General features: G+C 34.8%; 2 protein-coding genes across 4 annotated transcripts; one reads left to right on the top strand and one right to left on the bottom strand.

The window, feature by feature from the left end:
• Nucleotides 1-497: 497 nt before the first annotated feature.
• Nucleotides 498-4,007, bottom strand: LOC126586944 (uncharacterized). Of its 3 annotated transcripts, XM_050251906.1 has the most exons (6): nt 3,913-4,007; nt 3,538-3,611; nt 2,670-2,757; nt 1,770-2,587; nt 1,294-1,384; nt 498-722 (listed from the first exon to the last, which is right to left on the bottom strand). In XM_050251906.1, coding segments are annotated over exons 4-5 (819 nt in total). In that variant the 5' UTR covers nt 2,670-2,757; nt 3,538-3,611; nt 3,913-4,007; the 3' UTR covers nt 498-722; nt 1,294-1,383. The 3 variants fall into 3 exon arrangements, 1 of the variants encoding a protein (XP_050107863.1); XR_007610936.1 differs by lacking the exon at nt 1,770-2,587; XR_007610935.1 differs by lacking the exons at nt 1,770-2,587; nt 2,670-2,757.
• A 7,875-nt stretch (nt 4,008-11,882) lies between these two features.
• On the top strand, nt 11,883-24,829 carry LOC126586872 (serine/threonine-protein kinase STY8-like). The gene is made up of 16 exons (XM_050251839.1): nt 11,883-12,333; nt 13,593-13,707; nt 15,978-16,096; nt 16,253-16,366; nt 18,125-18,197; nt 19,118-19,228; nt 19,716-19,766; nt 19,842-19,981; nt 20,066-20,173; nt 20,873-20,946; nt 22,121-22,296; nt 22,999-23,094; nt 23,434-23,514; nt 23,619-23,669; nt 24,234-24,374; nt 24,467-24,829. The coding sequence occupies exons 1-16, from the start codon at nt 12,152-12,154 to the stop codon at nt 24,494-24,496; spliced, it is 1,662 nt and encodes a 553-aa protein (XP_050107796.1). The 5' UTR covers nt 11,883-12,151; the 3' UTR covers nt 24,497-24,829.
• The last annotated feature ends 1,774 nt before the right edge of the window (nt 24,830-26,603 follow it).

Genomic DNA, 26,603 nt, shown 5'->3' with positions numbered 1-26,603 from the left:
CTAAAAGCATGTCGCGCAAGATCTTTCTCGACAAATCTTGATATTTCGTCGGCTCATTTTTAAGGTGACAAATCTCAGCCGTCAAACTGTGCCCGTCACCAAAACAACATTGCGACAAAATATTTTGTCAGCATAGGTTGTTTTTTCGCGATGAAGTTATTTGTCGGCTAGTGATCTTGTCGCGACAAAATATTTTGTCGGCTGAGTAATCTTGTTGCGACAAAACATTTTGGCGGCTAAGTAATCTTGTCGTGACAAAATGGTTTTTCGGCTACGTAGTCCTATGACAACAAATTGGTTTGTCGGCTCAAATGACTTGTGTAGACAAAATAATTAGTTGGTTGAATCTTTTGTGAACAAAAACATTTGTCGGCTAATTAATTTTGTGCCGACAAAACATGCCAAGTCCAATATTTTCTAATTTTTAATAATATTTTTAACCATCACAAACAAGCAAGCTTAAGAGATCGAGAAGGGGCGTGAATGAAGAATTAATGTAGGAACAACACAAAATTCATGTAATATAAACTAATGTAAGGTTCACAATTCGGTGTAGTTACAAAATACAAAAATATCTATGTTTTCATTTCGAGATTACTATAATATAGATAAAATATCCTTAAGTATCACCATTCTCACTATAGTCCTCATCAAGTTGATATGCAGCATCATGAAATCGGGAAACGATAAGGATCATCATGAAACACTCCAGTATCAAACAACTGTAGAAGAAAAACAAATTAAAAAACTTGATTAGCAAACGTTAAGGGTGCTAAATATCATTGACATTAAGGAACGCAAGGCCACACTAGAGTGGTATTTCTAAACAAATAACTTATGAAACCATAAATGTGTAAACAACAAGATAAAGATATCTACTAATCAAGTTAACTTACCAACGCCATGCAGCATCACAACCTAGCAAAATTACATGTTTAATAGATACCAGGTAATAATCAAGTTAACATCAACTACTTATATGTCATTCATCACTGTAAACAACAAGATAAACATTATAAACAGCAAGGCAACATGATTATCACACTCTGTAAACAAGGCAGCATGATAAGTAGATCATATAAATCCTTGAAAGGTCTATAATTTATATAAACATAACAATACCAATCACCTATCTAAGTAGGTTATAACTCTAGAACATAAGCATATGCACCTGGAAACATAAATAAACTATACTAAAGTATCCTAATTCATCATTGTTTATAATCTTTATCAGTGTAAACAAGAAGATATAGACATCTACTAATCAAGTTAATCCTCAAATATCAAAATTACCTGGTGTGAATGATCCTCACATTGGTCTCCATGCCGTGCTGATACCAGTTGTAAGCTATCTAGCCCAGAATTCCACTGAGCCATAGACAACCTGCAAGTGTTATAGAAAGGAAAAACAAATATGTCAAACCTAGACCACAATATCGAAAAATTACAGTGGAAATCTGGAATTAAAGTCAAAGGACATTGTTTTCACCAATATTATACAAATGGATGGCCAAATCAACCAAAAATTGGAAACCTAGATCATAAAACTCGAACCCAAATGAAATAGTTCAATTAAGAACATGTTTTTCATCCATATATGCGATTCAATCAAAGCAAATACAATTATTTCATTTTCCAATAAAAACATGGAAAACGAATACAAAAACAAACAAACGAGTTAGCAAATTAATGTGGTAAGGAAAATGCATATACAAAATGGCGAAATTATTTAGACGAAAACACAATGAGCAAACTAAATATTGACTTACTAATAATCTAGATCACTATCGTCATCAGTAGTACTGCTTGAACTATCATCACCATGACTACTATTTTCCTCATTGCTTATGTAGTCATCAGTATCTATACTACTTTCTTCATTATAATTGTAAATGAATTCATTTTCATCAATTCTAGGAAGAGCCCCAAGATCTATAATGATGGAGTCAATCTCAACTGCAACTGGATGAACGTTTTCCAAGCAGTACGGAGTCAGAGTTTCATCAATGTGTTGTACTTGTGCCATATCAGGAATGTCTGATGAAGAGTTCTCTTGGTATGTCACATCATCATCACTACTATCACCCTCAGAGTTCCCCTTTTCCGGAATATCCCATACATTTTTACGTTGAATTCTTTGAATTACTTTCCAACCAGTACTTGCCTTAGGATCAGCCACATAAAACACTTGCTTCGCTTGAGTGGCAAGAATATAAGGATCATTATCATACCAACGAGTGTTTGTGTTGACTGATATTAAGTGGTAGTCGCGCTTTATACTCCCTCGTCTAGAAGGGTCTGTATTGAACCAGTGGCACTTAAATAACACCACTTTATATCCCTGTCTATATAACAATTCAATAACACTAGTCAACTTTCCATAAAATTCTAGTTCTCCAGTATCGACATCTCCAGGCACATATACCCCACTATTCTGAGTGATTAATCTATCATCTCGTTCGGCAACTACAAACTTAACCCCATTCACAACACAACCTTGATATGTTTCAGCTCGCACAGCACCTCTCGCTAACTCAAACAACTCATCATTATATAAAGGTGACTTTTCCTTTCCCAAGCTCCTCATCTAGTAATATGATGGACAATGTTATGCACAAATTATTTTAAAATACTGCAACACGTTACAATAACTACAAAGTTCGACTTACATGTTCACGAAACCAAGAAGGAAACTTATCTTTGTGTCTTTGCTCCACGTTTGAACTACTTTCACGCTTTATTATTTCCTCATGCTCCCTGCTTAATAAGTCAAATAAATATTAGAGTGGGGAAAACATTATCTTTCGGAAGCATCCGTTTGAAAAGTGCCATGAAATAATCATAGCATGTGTTGGACATTCCAAACATGACCTTGCCATGCATGAACTCCACAATTGTCGTTAGTACAGAGAAACCTTCACACCCAGGGTACAATTCTCGTTGAGCTTGTTTTAATAATCTCTCAAACTTTTCATGTTCTTCTCTAGGCATGCTGGACTCATCCACTTCCACATTATCAGTGCTGATTGTGTTATCATCCTCCTCCAACGCATTGTTTTGACTAACATGCGTGTGTGGATGAAGATCATTGATTACATTCATTACATGATCATTATCACTTCCTATTTCAGTAATAGGTCGCGACACTGGTTGTGGGTTTGAACAACTTGAAACAGTTCTCAATCGTTCCCCATGATGAGTCCATATAGTATAATTGAATGACATTCCATATCTACCTAAATCTTGCTGAATTTCTCTCAATGACTTCAATCTACAGTTGTTACAATTCTGGCATGGGCACTTAGTATAACCCTCAGCGTTGACATGTTTGCTTGCAGTTTTCAAAAATTCTGAAATCCCATTTAAATATTCCCTACTCACTCGATTCGGATTTCGTATCCATTCCCTGTCCATGGCATATAAAGTATCTACTCCCTGTTTACATGTTTACAAATTTAATTTTACATGCAACATTCATTAGGACCAGCAATTAAACAATGAATAAGATAGGCTGAGGGTGACGGTGTAAAAACATACCTTACCAAAGAAAGCAGCTAGCCTAGAATATAATCAGATTCTTCAATATATAAGCCCAGCCTTGTAACCGCCCTCTGTATAGGAAAATTGAACAAATTTAGAAAGATATATATATATATATATATATATATTCCAGTAAAAAAATTGAAAGGAATTAAACCCTGATTCCACCAATCCATATATAGTACCCAGCCACATCCCCCACCCCGCAGAAGGTAAAACAATTGCAGATGAGAATTAGAAGGGGAAGAACCCACAATATACTCGCAAAAGAATCGAAAAACAAAAATGAAAACCCTAAGAGAATTACACAGAAAACTGATGGGTTTATCCATCAGAAACGTAAATTGAAGATGACAATTAGGAGGGAAAAACCTTTTTTAGGATTTGACTTTGACGATAGTTTCGATTTCCACCGGAATGAGGCTGTCGATCTGTCTATTTGCAGCGACGGAGATGGAGGTGGAGAGGGAGAAGGATAGGGAGAGGGAGAAGGAACGGGACGGAGAGAGATGACCGCTTCGTACGCCTAATTCTTAATTTTTTTTTCTAACTCCCCGCGTCTATGTTGATACCGCTCTTTTATCCCGCGCGCCTCCTTTTAATTTGTTAAATAGTGTTTTCTTAAGTTTAGAATTGTGAGTGACATGCATGGTACATTCAAATAGCACTGGCTAGTAATTCGTGCATTTAAATTTTGTCTTATACTGATTTCTAATTTTAATAGAGGGTTTTGATTCGAGGTTTTTTTGTTATGCATAACAAACGCACCTTTAGAGTTTATTTATACTTTCATTAAGTATAACATAAGAATTTGTGGTATCCACAAGTGTAAATATTTTAAATTGAAGATCGGGCTCATTCATTGTATTCATATAGGATCAAGGAGTGTAGCTGTAAAAAATCATCAAAATCAGAGTTAAAATAACCGTTAAATCGTGATTTTTTGTTTATAACCGTCAGAACGTTTTGTCTCCTTACATGATCTCTTAAGGTTTGTTTTTTGCAATTTTTGGCGTATACGATCTCGTAACATATATAAACAAGTTTGACAGTTGGATCGTTGAAACTAGTTTCGTATAATGCGTATCCCATGAAAATGATAGATTCACTAACACTTAGAGTTTATTTATACTTTCATTAAGTATAACATAAGAATTTGTGGTATCCACAAGTGTAAATATTTTAAATTAAAGATCGAGCTCATTCATTGTATTCATATAGAATCAAGGAGTGTAGCTGTAAAAAATCATCAAAATCGGAGTTAAAATAACCGTTAAATCGTGATTTTTCGTTTATAACCGTCAGAACGTTTTGTCTCTTTACATGATCTCTGAAAGTTTGTTTTTTGCAATTTTTGGCGTATACGATCTCGAAACATATATAAACAAGTTTGACGGTTTGATCGTTGAAACTAGTTTCGTATAATGCGTATCCCATGAAAATGATAGATTCACTAACACTTAGAGTTTATTTATACTTTCATTAAGTATAACATAAGAATTTATGGTATCCACAAGTGTAAATATTTTAAATTGAAGATCGAGCTCATTCATTGTATTCATATAGGATCAATGAGTGTAGCTGTAAAAAATCATCAAAATCGGAGTTAAAATAACCGTTAAATCGTGATTTTTCGTTTATAACCGTCAGAACGTTTTGTCTCTTTACATGATCTCTGAAGGTTTTTTTTCTTCAATTTTTGGCATATACGATCTCGAAACATATATAAACAAGTTTGACGGTTGGATCGTTGAAACTAGTTCGTATAATGCGTATCCCATGAAAATGATAGATTCACTAACACTTAGAGTTTATTTATACTTTCATTAAGTATAACATAAGAATTTGTGGTATCCACAAGTGTAAATATTTTAAATTGAAGATCGAGCTCATTCATTGTATTCATATAGGATCAAGGAGTGTAGCTGTAAAAAATCATCAAAATCAGAGTTAAAATAACCGTTAAATCGTGATTTTTTGTTTATAACCGTCAGAATGTTTTGTCTCTTTACATGATCTCTGAAGGTTTGTTTTTTTCAATTTTTGGCGTATACGATCTCGAAACATATATAAACAAGTTTGACGGTTGGATCGTTGAAACTAGTTTCGTATAATGCGTATCCCATGAAAATGATAGATTCACTAACACTTAGAGTTTATTTATACTTTCATTAAGTATAACATAAGAATTTGTGTTATCCATAAGTGTAAATATTTTAAATTGAAGATCGAGCTCATTCATTGTATTCATATAGGATCAAGGAGTGTAGCTGTAAAAAATCATCAAAATTGGAGTTAAAATAACCGTTAAATCGTGATTTTTCGTTTATAACCGTCAAAAAGTTTTGTCTCCTTACATGATCTCTGAATGTTTGTTTTTTGCAATTTTTGGCGTATGCGATCTCGAAACATATATAAACAAGTTTGACTGTTGGATTGTTGAAATTAGTTTCGTAGAATGTGTATCCCATGAAAATGATAAATTCACTAACACTTAGTTTATTTATACTTTCATTAAGTATAACATAAGAATTTGTGGTATCCACAAGTGTAAATATTTTAAACTGAAGCCCTTTTGTGACGCCAGCATTAGTGTCGCTATTCCAATCCGACATTACATTGTTTTATGTCAGATTTTTTCTAAATTTCCGACAGAAATTAGGTTTCTTGTCGGTTTTTGCTTCGCCACTGATAAGGTATATTGCAGTAGTGGGTGTTGGTACCAAGTAACAGATTCATGATAAGCCGTTCATTTATTTGATTCATTGGTAAGAATAAACCTGGTTGCTTGTGGTGCAGCTTCTGCAAAAGTATAGAGACGATCGTGAGAGTTAGAGAAGGGAGACAGATGATAGAGGCGTGGATGATAATCAGTTAAGAGTGCAAGAATCGTAAACCTAGGGATAGAAATCGTCAAAATTGTTTCTGAGCGGGAAAGACCCCGCCAAATTGTTAGAAGATAAATAAGAATTCTTATCAAACTGAAATCAGATGGCGTGAGCGAAGAATGTGGGAGGGAAGTCATGAGTAATTGGGATTAGCATGCAATTGGGAGGGAGATCATGAGGCGACAAAATAGGAATAGCATGCAATGGGAGGGAGATCAGGCAATTGGGGGATGTGAACCGACAATTGAGGGATGTGAACCGACAATTGGAATAATAGAAATATTATGGGAGGGAGATCATGAGGCGGCAAAATAGGATTAGACAAAATATGGGAGGGAGATCATGCAATTGGCAGATGTGAACCGACAAAATAGGTTTGGATTGCCACGGGAAATTTATAAGTTTGTTCTTATAATTATATGTTATGGTTTTAGAAAACTTGGCATGCTTGTCGAATTAGAATGGATGATTACATACAACTGTATTCAAATTTACAATTGTAATTGCTAATAATTGATCATAGCCTAAACCAAGTTATATGTTGCTAGAAAGTAGTTTGGAGTTAGAATTGATAGGAAGAACTTTTTCAAACACTCACATATTATGAAATCAAATTGTCAATATAGATTATTGATGGCATAAAACTACAATCCAGAAATATGAAATGCTAGATATCTCTTTATCTATGCTCCCGTTCATATAGAGAAACAAGAGACAATGACAACATAAATAGTTGCCAAGAGCTTTGATTGCGTTCCCCGGAAAAAAATGGATAGGTGCACTGGTGAAAACCTATCACATAGAGTTATTAATACCTTGCCAATGACATACTTTATTGCCTCTCTAATCAATTTGCCGATGAAATACTTTGTTGCCTCACATCATCGGCTAATATTTCAATATAGCGGGAAAAGTTCCCGCCAAAGTTTACCCGTCAAAACAAAATTTGTCGGGGCATCGAATTTACGCCTACAAAATGATCGTCGGCTAACGTTTCAATTTTCTCGGCTAAGATTGGCATTGTAAATTGGTTCTAGTGTGAGTATTCAGCCGACAAATTAAAAATTTCGTCGAGAAAGGACTCTTGTGCCGACAAAATTTTGCTTTGTCGGCTTATAATTTGTCGGCAAAATTATAATTTCTAGTAGTGAAAGTTGGGAGTCCCCCCCCCCCCCCTTTTTTTTTTGATTGGCTGATCCCCTTTTCGTTACCCATGCTGATTGGTCTCTCAAATATTTATCTAATTGGTCCCATAATTAACATACATTTGAGGGAAGCTTAATTAAATTTAAATCTATAGTTTAGTAACACAATTTCAAATGTCCCTATCTATACCATTATAATCCAGACTCGCAAACGGTCTTCGCATATGCGTTCGTACTAACGAGTACTACACAATTACGCTAAAAGAATAGGTCATACATCTCTCAAATTGATGGTCAACGGAAGTCAAAATTCTTGCCTCTAAGACATTTTCATCAATTCACACTTTTAAAATTTATAAAATTGTAAAATTTGGGACGGGTTGTCACACCTCATCATTCAATATATTGAAAAAAAAACAAAAAAAAACAAAATGGTTTTGTAAGATGATTATTGCATCTTGACTTTGCTTTTAGAATGAATTTGTGGTCTCTTAGTTTTATTATGAGAATGTTGATTGTTGCGTCCTAAACTTAGGTTGTATTCTCTTGTTGACTTTAAAAATAAAAACATTATGTACTAATGTTGGCTTTAAATATGATTGATCATTGACTTGGATACCTTGTGGATTTGTCTTCGTGAAATTTTTATCATGTTTAAAGTTTGGCGCATGATTGTATGACGGGTATGCATGGCTATGTTGATGCTCTTATGAATCATGTTCCTTTTTGTAGGTGGTTTTAAACTTCATTGAGGTTATGTATGGATGAACTTTTAAGTTATAATGTTGGTTTGTTTTAAAGTTTGGCTAAGTACGATTGTTTAAGGTGTCAGGTTGAGACAAAGTTTGTCTGGATGGACTCTTCACTAAGTATGTTGAACTGTCTACTTGTAGTAATACTTTAGATGATCAACATTACATGGATGATCATGTGTTCTGCCATCTTTAAGTATGTATGTGCCGGGGCGATATATGTCAATGATCTCGTATGGTCTGTCCCAATTCATGTCAAGTGTACTCACAATTGAGTCTTGTTTATTTGATATTTTCTTCTTCAACACCTAGTCTCATAGTTTTAAAGAGCATACGTTGACTCTAGAACCGTAGTAATTTGAGACGTCTTGATTAGCGACGTTCCTTACGTCAACCTGGTCCTATGCTCTTCTAAGAGGTTTAACATGAATGTGTGGGATCGTGGCACAGTGTTGGCACTTCTCACAAGTGCATATTATTATTATTATTATTATTATTATTATTTTTGTGTGTAACTTCGTGGAGAGTTGAACAGTAGTATCCTTATTGGAACAAAACCTTTTGCAAATCTCTTTCGGAACAACCTCTCCTTCTTATGGTAGAGCTGGTCATAAATGATTGGTTAGCAGGTGGATAAAGATTTTTCCAAAGTCGTTTGGCTTGGCGTTTTGTTAGCCAAAAGAAAGTCGAAGCAATGAAGTTGTAGAGTTGGGTGATTTAGCTACCAATATATTCGAAACTACAAACTTCCGTAGCTTTGGTACATAGTTGAAATGTTAGTCTTTTAGGAATATTAAATAAAAAAAGAAAATACATGTGTTATAGTTTTGAATGAAATAATAACACGTGATGGTTTTTCAGATGCACCAAAATTTTACTCTACAATATTTACACTATCAACCATTTCAGAAATATAAATTAATATATTTGTCGGCATAACAAAAAGAGCTTCAAAAATATAACGTTCATCATATTCTCACATATGTCATCAAGTTCCATTATATCCATTATTCTATAAAGCTTCTAAAAACCTTTGCTTCATCGGCATTAGCAGCAACCAAGCAATTGAGCTCCAAGCGCCCTCTCTATCTCGTTTTTGTATTGCATGTATATTACTTAATAATATTGTATGTACTGATGTATAGGAGGTTGATCTTGTTGCCAGAAATAAGAACAAAAAGACCAAGGGCTCTACAGCCCAGTCTGATGATATTTGCCTCAAGCTTCTCGTCAAGGTATATATATGTCCACATATCGTATATGTACACCTCGAGTATCTGTAGCAAAATTCAAAGTTTATTTTATTTATTTTTATTCCACTTCGTTAAGTATTATTATGTTTGAAAATATTGGGGGTTAGTCGTAGATAGATTTGGAAATAATAAACTTCCATAGATTAGGGTGATCTAGTTACCTCAAGCAGATCGACGTGGATATTTGATTCATTCACTTCTGAAGTCAAACGAGCTACGGAGAGCTCCCCGTTGGTTATAGAGTGGACAACAAGTGGTAAGCTACGGTTATCCATCTCTTCCAGGGGCCGGGAAGACTCACAGAGGTATTTTAGCCTCCTCCTGTCTACAAGTCTAGCGTCCACACCAGTAGCGGGTTTTGGACCCGATACCTCCAATTTTTAGTTTGAAGGAAGTCTTGTAATCTGTCTTTAACCACTGAATCATCAGCTAGCAGCATGTTGCCACGTACAGTGACGTTTATGATTATATTTACTCAATTCTTTTATGCTCATGTAATGTTAATATTTTTATGATTGCTATTTACTCAATGCTTTTATGTAATTTAATGTCAATATTCTTAATGATAATTATCTTTGTGCTTATACTTGTTGTTATACTGAGAATATAAATAAAAGCACACTATTACATAAAAACACACAATTACATAAATTAAATTAAACAATTACGTAAATTAAATCATACCCGACTTCAAAAATAAAATAGAGGAACATAAGAACAAGCAATATTAATTAAGTGACTCTTTACTCGACCATCTGATTGACCATACCATTACAAAGAGTGTGATGGTCTTCTAAAACTCGAAGTCTATTGCGGTAAACGGCATAATCCGTCAAAGACTTCCTATCTTGGCCAATTTATATGCAAAGATGTATGCGGATCATACTCTAATGCATCACCAAACATATCTTCCATGTCCATAGGAGAAGCTCAAGTCAGCATATTTTCATGAACTTATAAATGTTTTAATGCGAATGTTACTTTTATGTACAATCCAGAATCTTTTTTTTTTTAAATTTTAAATTGCGTGTACATACCTATATGTTTTGAATATTGGCTGCGTATAATTAGATACTCTTCTTTTCATTACATGCATTTATTAAAGGTTCATCATACTCATTGCGCACTATATTTTTGTTTTATTTTTAATCTTTAATTTATTCATACAATCTACACATCATTTACATATTATGACTTCGTGATCTTCTAAATGTCAGTCAACATGCCTCAATTTTAGTATCTATCTGGATATTTGGATCGAAGTATTTCTATCGTTCACTCATAGGTGGCGAGATGTCAAAGTTAAAGGGGATGTCATGATTGTTGTCGACACTATATTCAACTTCCATGGACGCTCATTACTTTACTCAAAGACATTCGGACTCTCATTCCTTTCTTCGTGGTCAACTTTGTAGCGGACGCCCTAGGACATAAAGTTCCACGTTTCTCAGTTGTGGAATAATGGTACCTTTATATGTGCCAGATGCTTTTTGATCGTTTTGGTGTGTTATTCTCTTAAGCACTTCTACTTTGTAATCTCTTTTTCGTATTAAATAAATAAAAAATAATTTTGTAAGCACTTATAAACAGAACACTTGCTTTCAACTTCCATAGGATATATCTAATGCTTCTAGTGATTAGATATGCTACTCACAATAAGAAAAAGGTGGTGTTATCCTCATCTTATTTTTACTTTCTACACATTTTTTGTTAATTTCTGTTTTTTAATATTTTTTAATTAATTCGGTCCGATTGTAAAAACTAAGAGGAATGTGTGAAAGATAAACAGGATATGTGAATAACACAATCTTAAAAAACTATGAGTCTTCTTAGCATTTCCCTCTCTTCAAAATGAGAATCCATTATTAGACAAAAGAATAAAAATACAATTGCGTCATAATTATGGTATGAGCTTTTTTATGTGATTACGTGTAAACAGCAGGCCATATTTTCTCCTATACAACATGATGTGACTCACATGAAATTGTGCCCAAATTTAAGAGTGGTTTTTCAATATATCCGAAACACGATTACATACATCATAAATTATTATATAAGTTAAGAGAATAAATTTAAAATAAAATTTTATTTTACTTTAACAACAACATATAACATACCGTTTCGTATATAGGATCACATTGAAAAAAAATCTATCAAAAATCGAGGCGTTTTCTTAACTACAAAACATTATTATATTGTCCCACATTTTCAACCATATCCAATCCACATTATTTGATATATAATATATATAAAAAAAAAATTAAAAAATGGAAAAAGTTTTCTCTTGCTGAGACGGAGGTCTTCTTTTGTCTCTCTACTCACTCACTCCAACCATGACATTCTCTCCTCCAAACTAGCCTTCGCTCTCGAGAAACTTCACGATGCTACAGTGATTTTGTATGACGAAATTGCCCTCTGCTTTCCGCCCGAAATCCCCAACAGATCCTCGTCTTCTTCCCGGATTCCACCAACAGTCAAAGATCCTCTGCTTATCATTGACAACTCTCCGAGCTCGCTTTCTCCTCCTTCTCTTCTGTATTTTCGTGGAAAACCTGCTGACTTGAGCTTCCCCTATGGATTTGACCGAGGGCGTCGGAGAGAGCTCGTCGCCGCCGAGAAGCTTCGTCAGCTTCAGTAACTACGATGTCCGAAACGATGTCTACAACCGCTTGGTGGAGAGCGGCCATGAAGACGCTCTGACTCTGCCCGAATTCCGTGAACAGTTGGACGGTCACTTCAACCGCTTGCCGCCTAGGTATTCCCCTTCGATCGCTTTCCTCTATAAGATTGTTTTTCATTTCATTTCTTTTTATTCTTTAATTTTAACGAACTTCCGCCATTGATTTATTTCTGGAATTAGTTTTTTCAGAACAAAACATTATTGTATTTGTTGATGCACAAAACTGGGTTGACTTTGGAATAACGTAGAGTGTCAATATGCGATCCTTGCTAAGTTGCTTCGGTCACCTAGTGATGAGAGTATGTACAGAGTTAAGGGATAAAAGGGCAGCAATCATACATGGTTCACCTTAAATTGGGCTACGTCGGATGGAGGAGTTCTCATAAATAATGTAGAGAGAGTTTACATGATACAAGGATTTAGACAGAATCATTACTTAGTGAGTTCTAATAGTGGATTAAGCAAAATAAGATCATCAGGGATCAATTGTGGGAGAACAATCTCCTTTTATAGTTGAGGAGAATTGCCTATTTCGTCTGTGGTTGATGTGGGACTTTAGAAGCTTTAGCATTGTGATTGGGCTCCTGGTTGGAGAGAAACTCATGTGCTTAGGTAGGGGTGTCTCAACATGAACCCTTCAGTAGGTCTTCGAAGATATTTGGTTAACCAGTGCTCCGTAGTTTTGGGATTGGTGTATTATGGTACGAACCGTATTATTGAAGTACGAACCCTTATGAAGCTCTTAGAGTCTCAAATGATGATCCCAACATGATTGATTTCTTGAGTTAATATGCTTTCGGAGCAGTATCAGTGAAGTTTTTAATGTTTGAGCACGAATAAGTTTATGCATATGTTTGAATATCAAATTGGTTATGTGATCTAATATTTGTTCTGTATGGACCTGATTATTTTTTGAGCTGGCAGTGCTGTTTGAGTGTTGTTTTCTTGCCTATTATTTCTGTAAGAGTTGGTCGGTTTGACCATGTGACTAGTGTAAAGGTTTACAATTGAAACTCTGCAATGTGTGTATGGACTGAAATTAGTTCCGCACTTCGCAGTCAATTCTTTTTGGAAGTACCTTTCCAGGAGGCACAAAATTTTCCTTAGGTCTGTCAAGAAATGTTATTTCAAGGCCAACCTTTCCAGACCTTATGTTATGTTGAAGCTTTGTTTAAAACCTTACTGGGAAAAGTATTCACTATATTTTCCACTGTAAAACTTCATAAGAGCCATAGCATGAATGTTTCATTTTTCTTTAGATGTGGAGGATGATGAACCTAATTCTATGAATTCTACATTATTTATTTATTTTACTAATTTTGTTTTCTGCGCAGTTACGGACTTGATGTTAACTTGGATAGAGTGGAAGATGTCTTGTTACATCAAAAGCTTCTTGCATTGGCAAAAGACCCTGAGAAGCGGCCCGTGTATCATATCCGTTTCATGGAGGTATTCCGCATCATTTGCTTCAGTATTTTATGTTTGGAATCTTGTTCTGAACTAGAGTTTCTTTGAGTCCCAGTTCTAAACCAAGTATTAGTTTATTTCCTGTTGTTATAAAAAGCCACGTTTTAGATTGTTTGCAACAACTTGCATTCACGTAATCATTATTTTCCAGAAAAAATTTAAATTATTTGGATGAATACTATATTTCCTTTTAAAGCCACAAAAGGTTCATATATGTAGTAATCGCGAGTGGGAAAGAAGGATGGGGTATCAATGACTTCCTTGATAATTACTCTGACTCATAATGTCCCTAACCATGGTTAGCTTTGAGAAATGATGGAATAATTGGGAAAATGTTATCCTTAAAAGGTATAGAGCAGTGGTTTCAACGGAGAAGAAGAAGGTTATAAGTAACACAAATGGTTCAGTACTACTACTTTATTTTGTCTCTGGCTTGCACTAGGTAAAGGGCTTCAGTCGAGAAGAAGAGGATAAAGTTGGTGCATGATTTCAAGTTCCAATATATAGGACTATAAATTCCTTGCCTATTAATGCAAACTTGTGCGCTTTGGGTTTGAAAACTTGAGTCTACATCACAAGTGTACGAGACAGCCTATGTGAAGTTCTTAAAAACCAAATTCTAATCTAACCTTTTTATAGCACATTCACTGTAACTCTTGTAGGTTCATTTAAAAAATTTATCTCGAATTGGTGACTATTTTTCGCACTAGTTTTGCTTGTGATATTCACTATGTTAGTACTCAACAAAAGTTCCCTTACCTAGGCCCTTAGTCTTAACCTCAGAAATAATACTGCTTTGATAAATTAATGATACAAGTTTCTTTCAATAAGATTCTCCACATGGTTAGTCTCTTAGATTGAAATTAAAAGTCATTACAAGTTTCTTTCAATAAGATTCTCCACATGGTTAGTCTCTTAGAGTAAAATTAAAAGTCATTACGTCAGATAGATATTTACGTGTTATTATCATTAATTAGCATTTCAACTATACCTTCTTTTAGTCTGATTCGGATTTTCTTACTAGCTGTTTTATTGGAAACATTGTGGGGTTCTGGGAAAAAAAGTTGGAACTGTGATATCACAATGTTGTTGACCAGGATATGGATCAATCACGATGTGTAGTAATGTATGAATCCTGTTGCATGTACTGACTGTCACTTTACCTAAAGAAGCCTTGACTACACTTGAAAATAAGATCTTACAGAATCTTGTAAAGCATGAGAAACTTTGGTGGTGTGGTGTTCCAATGTGACATTAGTTCTTTTTTCCCCTTCTATTTTATTTAGGCTAAATCGCCAAAATGGTCCTTGAGATTTGCATAACTCATTACTTTGGTTCCTGAGATTCCAAATCAATAAAAGTGGTCCTTGAGATTGTCCACCATCCATCATTTTCCGTTAAAAACTCCGTTAAGTGTCCCGGAGCTCTTGACCGGAAGTTTGGGCAATTTTCAAAGCTTCGGAACTCAATCGTTTCTTAACCAAATTCGACCCATAATATATCAAAATGACGATAGGAAAGTGTAGAATAAGATTATACCTATTTCGAAGCCCAATGGTTGTCGGAGATGGTCGGAAAATAGCCTCAAAGTTGACTGGTCCAAGCGAAAACTTGAAAACTCGCCGGAAATTGGGTAAACTTTAAACGTTCGTAATTTCTTCAATACTCAACGAAATCAAGTGATTCAAAAACGAAAATTATACTTCTCGACGAGACAAAGAGAAATACTTCTCGACGAGACAAAGAGAATGGTACCTAGACCATTCTCTTTGTCTCATCGAGAAGTATGATTTTCGTTTTTGAATCACTTGATTTCGTTGAGTATTGAAGAAGTTACGAACGTTTAAAGTTTACCCAGTTTCCGGCGAGTTTTCAAGTTTTCGCTTGGACCAGTCAACTTTGAGGCTATTTTCCGGCCATCTCCGGCAACCATTGGGCTTCGAAATAGGTATAATCTTATTCTACACTTTCCTATCTTCATTTTGATATATTATGGGTCGAATTTGGTTAAGAAACGATTGAGTTACGAAGCTTTGAAAATTGCCCAAACTTCTGGCCAAGAGCTCCGGGACACTTAACGGAAGGACCAAAATGATGGATGGTGGACAATCTCAGGGACCACTTTTATCGATTTGGAATCTTGGGGACCAAAGTGATAAGTTATGCAAATCTCAGGGACCATTTTGGCGATTTACCCTTTTATTTATCATTAAGTTCCTCTTATGTTCATCATTTTATGTACTTATGATCAGAATACTTCTATGGGGACAGACGACGAAGATGATGATGTTCAACAATGTACAAGTGTTGTTTCAACCCCAAGGTCATCATGTGATGAAACTAGTGAAGGAGCTACTCTGTCACATGATAGGTAATAACCATATTATATCTGTGTTGTACTTCGTCTCTGAGTGCTTAAACTTTTTGCCGTAGTTTTTCCCAACAAGGGTTTCGGTGACTCTGGATATTGATCTGTGGACCTTTTTTGGTTGTCATTTATTTATATCATTTCTCTGAGTAAAACTAGGAATTGTGCGGCTGACTTTGAACCTTGCTCTAAGCTCGGGGACCTAAATTTGGATGTTAGAAAGAATGCTAAGGATATGGACGGAAGACATCTGACCAAGGATTCTCCCACAAGGTACTCAACCAAAGTTTGTTGGCTTGTTTTCTGTTCTAGAATAAGCACTACTGGGTTCATTATAACAAGATTTTTAATTTTTTCACATGGGTGGTGATTTTCTCACACCCCATGTTACTTCCCACACATTTTCAAAATTTTAATATTTGTTTGCTCTTGGTGAAGGCCCACCTCTAAAATAAAGACAAAGTGATGGAAGAGCAAAAAGATATTAAAAAATCGAAAGAGTGTGCGGGAGGTAAATGGGGTGTGAAAATCACCATCCTTTTCACATTGTCAGATTAATTCTTACCATTTGATACATCAATTGCCACCAATATATTGGTTTACTCGTTTACTTTATCTTAGTGAGCTGCAAGCTTTTGGTCTCTAACCAACAATACCCAAAATGAAAGTGCTCAATAGAAACCCATTGCATATCAAGAGCAACAAGTCATAATGGCTTTGGTCCCTAATTATTTTGAGGAACTCTTTTGTAGGAACTCTTTATTCTGAAGGTTGATTGGTTGTCACTCTATCAGTTTTTTTCCTAAAGATTTAATGGAATCCACTGGTTCCTAGGAAAGTTAACTTTTACCTTGGGCAAAGCTTATGAAAAATTTAGCACTAGTAATTTTCTTCGAAGGTGAGTCAGACCTTTCTTTATATCGTAAATGGTGAATTAACAGTAGAAAGAATGGTGAATAGATGCATCATTTTCTTTTGGATGAACATATGCATTGGTTAAGTTATGGAGCAGATTGTTATGTGCAGCGAAGTTAGTTATTGTTTTGCTTCATTTGACTTCTCATATTTTGCGTATACATTTTTGAGGACTTGGGATGATGAAGACTAAGTTAATATTGAGATGCACACTGAAAAATTGCTATGGGTCAAGCATCAAGAATTTGTAGCAATTAGGGGTAGAATAATGTATGTTGCCTTATTATAGGCTTTCAGTGTTAAAGTTTTGGGTGGAATTTTGAGAAGCCCTCTTTCTATAGGTTGGAAGACACTTGTTTAAAACTTACTTTCTTCTTGCTTTAATGTGCACTATTTTTATCAAAATTTTATTCTGATAAATTTGTTGTATCTTATCAAACAGAAATTAGATAAACGATTTGTAAAGCTCTAATGAATGTGTTGACAAGCAATTACTGTATATGATATTTCATGTGTATAAAGGGTAGACATGATACGTAGAAGTGTACAATGTGATCATGAAATTGTATAAAGACAAACATATGCATGCACGCATAAATAGTAAATACACATATTTATGAAGTAATATGCTAAAGGTCTTATTTTCCAAATTAAAAATAGAAAATAATTTTTCTTTATGCTGATATTAATGCTTAATCAACAATTGGCCTAAAGTATAGTTTTGTTTAAGGATACTGAATCCGCTAAAATCGGAGTCTTTTTCATATACTTTATATTTTAATTGTGCAGTTTTTATATGAACTGTGCCCGTATATTTGAGAGATCACATTTATGCTTATCAGCTTGTTTTTCTCCACCCTTTAGGGATCTACCAATTTCTAACATCTTATTAGATTGGGAAGCTCTTATAGGGTAATTTTGAAAGTTCCATTACATTGTCATAGGTGTAATTCAGATTTGTTTTTCATTAGTTGAATCATTTTGTTGGTGGACCAGTTTGTTCAGAGTCTTGTACTGTGTTTTTGAGTATCTTTAGTAAAACTTTGTTTCTCATTTAAAGAAAAAACATTTATAATTATGCAGAAATGATATTGACCATTGGGCTGTATAACGCAGGCAAGATATACCACATGTTCCCATTCATGAAGTAATATTTTCAACTATTGACAAGCCTAAGCTTCTTAGCCAGGTATGACTGAGAAGGTTTAATTTATTCGTTTGTTGTCAAGTTTGGTATTACCACCTGGAGTTTACCTCGATCTCAGTTTCAAAATATTCTTAGAATCTGAAAAGAAATCAGAGTTTGAAGCCCTAAAATCTGCTGATTGTTCCCTTACGTGTTTGCAAATTAAAGCTGAAGGTCTATTTGGTAAACTAAGTTCAACTGTTCAACGAGTTATATCTCAAAGGGGTCATATAAGATTAGTATGATAGGATAGTGGACAAACTTATCTGATATTGCACTTACATTCTGGATCATGAAGTTGGATTCAGCATTCCTTTTTTCAATTAATAATCAAAAGGATCATCTGATTGAATAGCATCAAGTGATAGTATTTCTGTAGTTTTAGTGTCCACATGTACAGAATTTCTTCAATGTTAAAGGGTATTGAAATTTGACATCATTTGATAGCTTCATTATCCTGTAATACTCTGTCTCCACTTAAGCAGTTCTCTTGGTACTCACTAATATGAATGTGTGTTCAATACCTAATGTTTATAACTCAAGCAACTATCTTTGTTTTCATGTGACACTGTGATGGTCTGTCATTCATGTTTTATGGTTCTCCATCTGATGTTTTGTGTCAACTCTAGAGTCTAGACCTCACACGCTGGCACCTCAATGCAGTAAGCTTGGGTATTAAATATAATTGTGAGAAGACGTTGTATTGGAAGAGTTCTTTTTCATTATGATTTCTTTCATTAATATAAAGTTGAAAATCTATAGCCTTCAAATTCAAGTGGAAAATGAATTTAAAGGTAGCAATGGACTATTCAGTACATTTGATACATATTATATGCATTGTTTATGTTGTAGAATCCAAGATAACTGCAGAAGTGTAACCATACTGTGGTCGCATCTTTCTAACTTATGTCATTATTCTGTAGCTTTCTTCCTTGCTTTCGGATTTGGAACTTAACATCCGTGAAGCACATGTCTTCTCGACGAGCGATGGCTACTCTTTAGATGTATTTGTGGTAGATGGATGGCCTGTTGAGGTAGTTTTCTTTTACTATATAATGTGTTTATCGTCATTCACAGATTACTTTCTACTGTCAGAGTTTTGAATCTTGAAATTTTGCATGTTATTATATTATAAATGAGTAATTTCCAATACACGAAACGTTGGATGGCCTTTCTTAAAATATGTGGTACATTGCTACTACAATATGCTTATTTTTGTTGGCTATGGATTTTGCTATACTGCAAGCTGTTTATGTGCTTTCTCTTTTTATGCATGGATGAACGCTTTTTAGTCAGTGTTTATCTCTGGGCTGTAATATGGCATTGCTACAATTATTGGATCTAATGCATCCCAATATGTTTGTTATAAATATTGGGTTTTATCAAATTGGACAAGTCGAAAAAGCTACAGTTCCTCCAAGAAAATGTCTTCAGAATACATTAAGGGGAATTGTGATTATATTAATTTTATGACAACTGTGCTGAGTTCAAATGTTGCTGACTTTGCAATGTTGTGGTCAGGATACAGATGGTCTGTATGAAGCTATGGAAAAGGCAATTGCTAGAAGTGAGGTATATTGCGTCACAATGCTAAAATAATCGAAGAATTATAAGATAGTAATACGTATCTGTTGTTTGGTAATTTAGGGGTCATGGTCAAGATCTTCACATTCTCATTCGGCTGTGGAGAAAGCATTATCGGTGAAAGAAAAGACAGGACTCTGGGAAATAGACCGAAGATTATTAATGATCGGAGACAGAATTGCATCTGGGTCATGTGGAGATTTGTAAGATATGTTTTATTTTTGGCATTCCTTTATTCGTTTATAGTCTTCTCTGCTGCTTAACTTTATATTACTGTTCATTCTCAGGTATCGTGGAATTTATCTTGGTCAAGATGTTGCTGTTAAGATTTTGAGATCTGAACATTTGAATGATGCTCTAGAGGATGAGTTTGCTCAAGAAGTGGCAATTTTAAGGTGAATAATTTTCTATCTTTATCTTCTTTTAATCTAGGCTGGTCCCTGCTGGGGAGTTCATATGAAATCACTCTTATCATTTCTATTGAGAGCTCTTCTCCACTAGTAAACTTTTAAAGATTTTTCCATTATTTTCCAACATCCTCCATAATGAACTTCTATACTAGCCTGTACAAGAACAATTCCTATAATCTCTGGGAATGACAAGAGAATGCTTCACGTTTTCTGGATTTGCTGGTTGAATATCCAGGATTGCTGGTTGAATATCCAGGTTGCTGGTCTTTATTTCGATGAGGCTTTGGAAGAATATGCCAAATGTAATTACAAATGGAACCAAGAAACATGTCTTATTGTGTCATTTAAAAAATCACATTTAATGCAGCTAGTCTTTCATTTTGTGGTATATTAGCTGTAACTATTCTTGAAACCCATAAAGTGAATGAATTTTCTGATAGTTAAGTAAAATGCAGCTAGCCCATGCTGCATTTCACACATCTAGGCAGTTAAAATTCATGGCTAGGTTCCACCTTTTGCTGTTTCTAGTTTTTCATAGTGTCTTCTCTGTATCTTATTCTTTACTAATAAATTGTCTCTTATTCAAGGGAAAAGAAAACTGTTGTTCCATTTTATAGGTTATGTTGGCATGCGTATTGCTATTAAGCAATACTGATATATATTATATTTGTTTTATGATTGCAGAGAGGTCCATCATAGTAATGTTGTGCGCTTTATCGGTGCATGTACAAAGTCTCCACATTTGTGCATAGTGACAGGTATGGAACTCTCCTGTTGGTTGCCTCCAACATTTACTATATTTGTTAAGTTAGCTTCTTTCGAGGTTTTGTTCATTCTGTATCAGAATCTTACATGTGGAGATGTTTTTAGAAGCAGTGCAACTAAGAAAAGTAAGAATAAGCATCAGATTGTTTATAGGTTTTCTTTTTTACTTTTTAATTTTGTTAGTGAAGCATAGTATATTCTTTTACAAGGAACATAAAAAGGGAGACACATCCACACCAACACACTCACATTTCCCTTCTTAAAAGCTATCCCCTTTTACCATTCGCCAAAACGGATCTCATAAAATATCTTTTATGGACCAAAGGATATCATTCTACAAAAAATCAATGACATCGGATGGTTTCCACCAATATAGGTGTAGCCAACCAAAGTTTTCATTCTACTTTTTGAAAATTTTTATTAGGATCAGGAGAAGTATTAATGGAACTAAAAATATCTTTCTTGGAACATACTTACACTAGATGCGATTATAGGACAGAGGTTTAAGGCCGAAGGGGTAGAGTAAGACCTAGGAAGGCTTTGGAACAGACTATAAGAAAAGACTTAAGAGTACTTGGATCTAACAGAAGATGTGACACAGAACCGAGCGTAATGGCGTTCTAGGATTCATATAGCCTACCCTACTTAGTGGGAAAATGCCTTGTTGTTGTTGTTGGAACATACTTACACATTATTTATACTCTTTTAAGTTTTGGATGCGCTAGTACTTCTTCTCTGAGTATGCAGCATTTAGGAAGATTTTACTTGTGTGTTATATATTTTAAATTCCTCTAAGCTGTTTGGATGTCGTGCCTATTGGAATTCCCTATTATATGTAATTTGTCAATCAGCCAGCCTTTGGCAACTTGGTGCATATTATGAAGCTTCATGTAGGTTAGGAGTTGAAGGATGTAATCATTCGTGGGATAGATTTTGTTTTGGGATTACCTTTGGATGTTGTTTCTTGAGAATTTTGGGATAGTATTTGGCAGGGTATCTTTTTATGGTTAGAGCTTTATTGTTGATTTCATCTTGATTTCTTTATGTAAAACTTTACTGTTTAGATCTGTTTGTAGTTTGAGATGAGTATAATTCCAGTGCCGACTTGTTGCTGTATTGTACTATTACCATAATTATGAAAATTCATTTGTTTTTTATTTTTTGCAGAGTATATGCCCGGTGGAAGTCTTTACGATTATTTGCATAAGAATCATAACATCTTGAAGCTTTCAGAACTGCTAAAGTTTGCAATTGATGTCTGTAAAGGAATGGAGTATTTGCATCATAATAACATAATTCATAGGGATCTAAAGACGGCAAATCTGCTAATGGACACTAACAATGTAAGAATTAAAGGTTATTGTTTGCTTGTTTGGCAGCTTCACTTTCTGCAAAATGTAACCTACGCATATTCATGATAACTCTTTTGATTTAATTTGTCATTGTACATGTACAGCTTAACTTAGGCGACAGGAAAACGATAAAGTTCAATAGATTTGTTTGTAATTTTTTTAAAAGGGCTAATGTCTTCAGTGGATCTATTGCTGCTTTAGTTGATATAAGTTGTAGTTATTGGACTTGAGTAACCAAACCGTCTATTGTTTTGTATGGGGTAATTGTGCGTTGTGCTTTGAGGTATGAAGTTTGATTATGGGAGAAGTATATCTGCATGTCAAAAGTTCAATTCGACCAAAGTTCTCATGGACATACTGGAATTGATGTCTTCTGAGTTTTTGTCAATGGTGAATTTGATACTTTCAGGATGTCATGAATGATGAAGTTAGATTTGTGTTTAAAGATGTGGGGTAATGCAATTCTACTTTCGACAAGTATATTTATATTTTTTAATAACTATAAGTAAAGTTCAAAGCTAAACACAGCATTATTTGTTTATGATAATGGGTAAACTGTTTCCTGGTTAGATTTCCAAGTATGAATGGTTGAAATCTCCTCTCACATCCTGGCTATTCTATTTTTCTGTTTAGGAAAAACAAATAGGTTTCTTTTCTTTTACAGTTGAAAATCATTTTCTTGTTTGCCTTCAGGTTGTAAAGGTGGCAGATTTTGGTGTTGCTCGGTTTCAGAATCAAGAGGGAGTAATGACAGCAGAGACTGGAACCTATCGATGGATGGCACCTGAGGTCCGATTCTTCTGGTTCAATATTTTCCTCTGCTTTTTTTTTCCTGCTTTGTCTCTTCGTGAAAATTATTGTCAACTCTTAAACCGTTGGACTTGGTTCACAAATTGGTCCTTTGTTGTGATCTATGGATTGATTAGTTTATCATAAACAATTATCAATATCCCTTTGTTTTGGCAAGCAGGCTATGGTTCATTGAATTTCCTGTTTTGTTAATTGCATTTCGGATGTCAACATTCTGGTTTTGTTACTGCGTCATTACCATAGCAGATGCACCGTAGTTTGACGACATTGATTTACATTCTTATTTCAATATCTTATTGGTTTCTTGTATTTTGCAAGGTTATCAACCATCAACCATATGATCAGAAAGCAGATGTGTTCAGTTTCGCAATTGTACTTTGGGAGCTAGTAACAGCCAAAGTATGCTTCCTCTGTGTATTGGGAATTTTGGATGTGGACATTATCAAACTTCTTAAGATTTTTTTATTTATTTATTTTCAAACTCGTATGATTTTGTATTGCAGGTTCCATATGATACCATGACTCCATTGCAAGCTGCCTTGGGAGTTAGACAGGTTTATTGTTTATTCGTATATCCATTTATAATACATATGTATTATTTATATCTGTTCGTCTGTGTATTGAATATTGATGAATGAAGACGTGTTTTCTATAGCCCGCATTGTATTTGCTGCTTAAGAAATCCTGTTAATCCACAGTTCATGCAACTTGATTATAAATTTTCCTCTATGGTGTTTCGTCCTGTTGCCTGCCATGTGTGTATCTTACAGATGTTGACAATTCTACATGTCGAATTAAAGTTTGAATTGATGACGTGCCTGAGTTTATGTTTGTAACCCTGTGGTCTGAATATCCTCCCATTCAAACTAAAAAAAGCTGTTACAAAGCAGGCATATATTTTATAAACGCAAGAAAAGGGTAAAACTTAGTGAATAACAAATTTCTGTATCTTCTGATGACATTTTTGTTGCTTATAATATAAATAAGTATAAATTATGCCTCTGAAATCATGTACAATGGTACATACCAACTGGTTTGGCTGTTCACTCAGCGTAGTATTTTATCCAAATTCTTTTGTGCCTAAATAGTTATGTTTTGTTTGACATTCTATTTCCCAGGGGCTGAGACCGGAAATTCCGAATAATGGACACCCCAAGGTTTTGGAATTAATGCAGAGTTGCTGGGATTCAGTTCCTTCCAATCGGCCTTCCTTCTCCGATATAACAGCTCAACTTGAATCTCTCCTCCAAGAAGTCCAGGTAGGACACTCTCCCGTCTTTCTTGATGTTTGGTTCTCCCTTGTTCTATCAGGCTCTCAGCCCCACGCTGAACTAAATGCATGAAATCTCAGGAAATTTCAGAACCCTCCAATGGCACTTGAGAGTTATGACACGACTCAGAAAATTTCTGAAATACCCGAAACTTCTCTTTTTGCAACATTCTGACCGGCTCATTTTTAGGCGTTTGGGATATGGATGAGGCTTTGTTTTTTTCGTTTGTTTCTCATATGAATATAGAGGTTATACTGTACACTCAAGGAAAGAGAAAATTAGAGAGATTGCTCAAGAGACGATGTCATTAGTGATTAGTGCTTGATGATCTGATTTCCTGTCTGTTGTAGAACTCATCGAAGCAAACACCCAGTTGAATGTCATTGTATAATATTGTCTGTTTGAGAAATGAGATGAAGACGCTATGCTAGATATTTTCTATACCTATATGTGTAGTGATGGTTTTGTCGGACGAAGCGCTTGGTGTAGATGCGATCACAAAACGCAGTGTATCTTTCTCGCGATGGAGGTACGTTTGGTGTATCCCTTTGTGCATATTTCATCTGCTGTTTTCAGCTTGTTCATTCTGTTATGGACTTGAATATTTGGAAGGTCAGAAAATATGACAGATTTGGTGTTTTATTAAATGTTTTGCCGATCTTGACTTGACGTGCTTGTAGCCTAGTCCGGATTTCTCAATTTCTTTCGTTTTAATTGCGATTTGCGAGTAATTTGTGACTGATTGTTTTCCTGTTTCTTGGAGTATGTTAATCGGGTGATTGATAAATCGATTCATGTTTTAGTGTTTCGTTTATGAAAGAGATCGAACGGAAATTATATTGTTAGCCTAGCAGTGGTAAAATTCCGTCGATCCAACAGCTGAAAAGTGCTTGGCACAGTGTTCGTATGGAACACTTCTATTGAAATCTTATCAGACTCGTCTTATCTTGCACATTTCTATTTATTTATGGTTTTATATTGAAGAAATCAAAGGACAAAATGCAAGAGCTGCATTGATGAGTCGCGCCAAGTACCAGGTGCTTGGTTCAAATGATATAATTTGTGCTTAAGCATAGCTCTATACTTTCAAATGATTGCATGTCCAATATAAAATGATATGGGATGTTAAGAGTTTTACGAGCTTTTGATCATACTAAAATTCTATCTCATCTTTGTATCGAACTGAATATTATGTTCGTGCCCGACTCCTTTTACTTGCAAGTAGAGATTGAACATGCCTAAAACGACCCAAACATGAGTTCAACTCGAAGGCATTTGAAGCTAATTGGAACATCTTCAATGGAAAAGTCAAAAAATGAATGTCAAATGTTAATTTTAACGATTGATGTGGTAATGTCAAATTTATAATTAATATCCGTAGGTTCATTATGAAAAAGAAATCAATTAAAATAATTTTTAAGCTTTAGAATTGGTCCATTAATAAAACCCGCACAATAAAATCACTAAAGAATTAATTGCCAACACATTTTTCATGTCAATTTTGATACCAAAAACTCATATGTTAATTCACATAGGATTGACATTTTTTTTTCTTCGAAAAATAAGACAAGTGGTGATAAGTCACGGTTATCCACTCTTTCAGGATCCGGAAAAACTATCGGTTGGAACTTCTTTTTTACTTTTAAATTTAATTATGCGACATTCCACTTATGATTTGACTTATCCATTGAAGATGGTATTACAACCCTGGTCACAGCCTGAACATCTGCGCTGGCCTTCCTGGATAGGGTTGTTGGGAGGGTTGGAACTTGGGAATGGGCTGCTTGAGTAGGACAACAAAAAGTCTAGGGGGTTTGAAATCCAGATCATGTTTTACACAAAATACGGACAAATTAACCTTCCCAACTCTATATTATACGTATTAAGCTTTCCTAGAATGACAAGCCAACAAAACGTCTTAATCTCCGACATTAAGTTTAGCTTCTTAGTTGTCTTGAGAAGAACAATATATCATATGATACGATTAATGTACATTTTTCTTTTCACCATTTCCTTACTTGATGAAAAAAAATACAAAGTACACATATAGAAAGTGAATTATGTTTGTCGGAAACAACTGTTTTTCACCTTTCACATATCTTTTATCTTTTTTTTTAAAGAGCAGGCGTGCATAAAGTAAAAAAAAATCCAAAATCACATCTATTTTCTTAAGTCACGCATCTTCTCTCATTCTCCTAGTTGCTGATCGTACTTGGT

Source organism: Malus sylvestris, chromosome 10 (genome assembly GCF_916048215.2).
Source record: "Malus sylvestris chromosome 10, drMalSylv7.2, whole genome shotgun sequence".
Lineage (NCBI taxonomy): Eukaryota > Viridiplantae > Streptophyta > Magnoliopsida > Rosales > Rosaceae > Malus > Malus sylvestris.
Note: the sequence above shows the minus strand (reverse complement) of the source record. Positions and strands in the feature narration are given on the sequence as shown.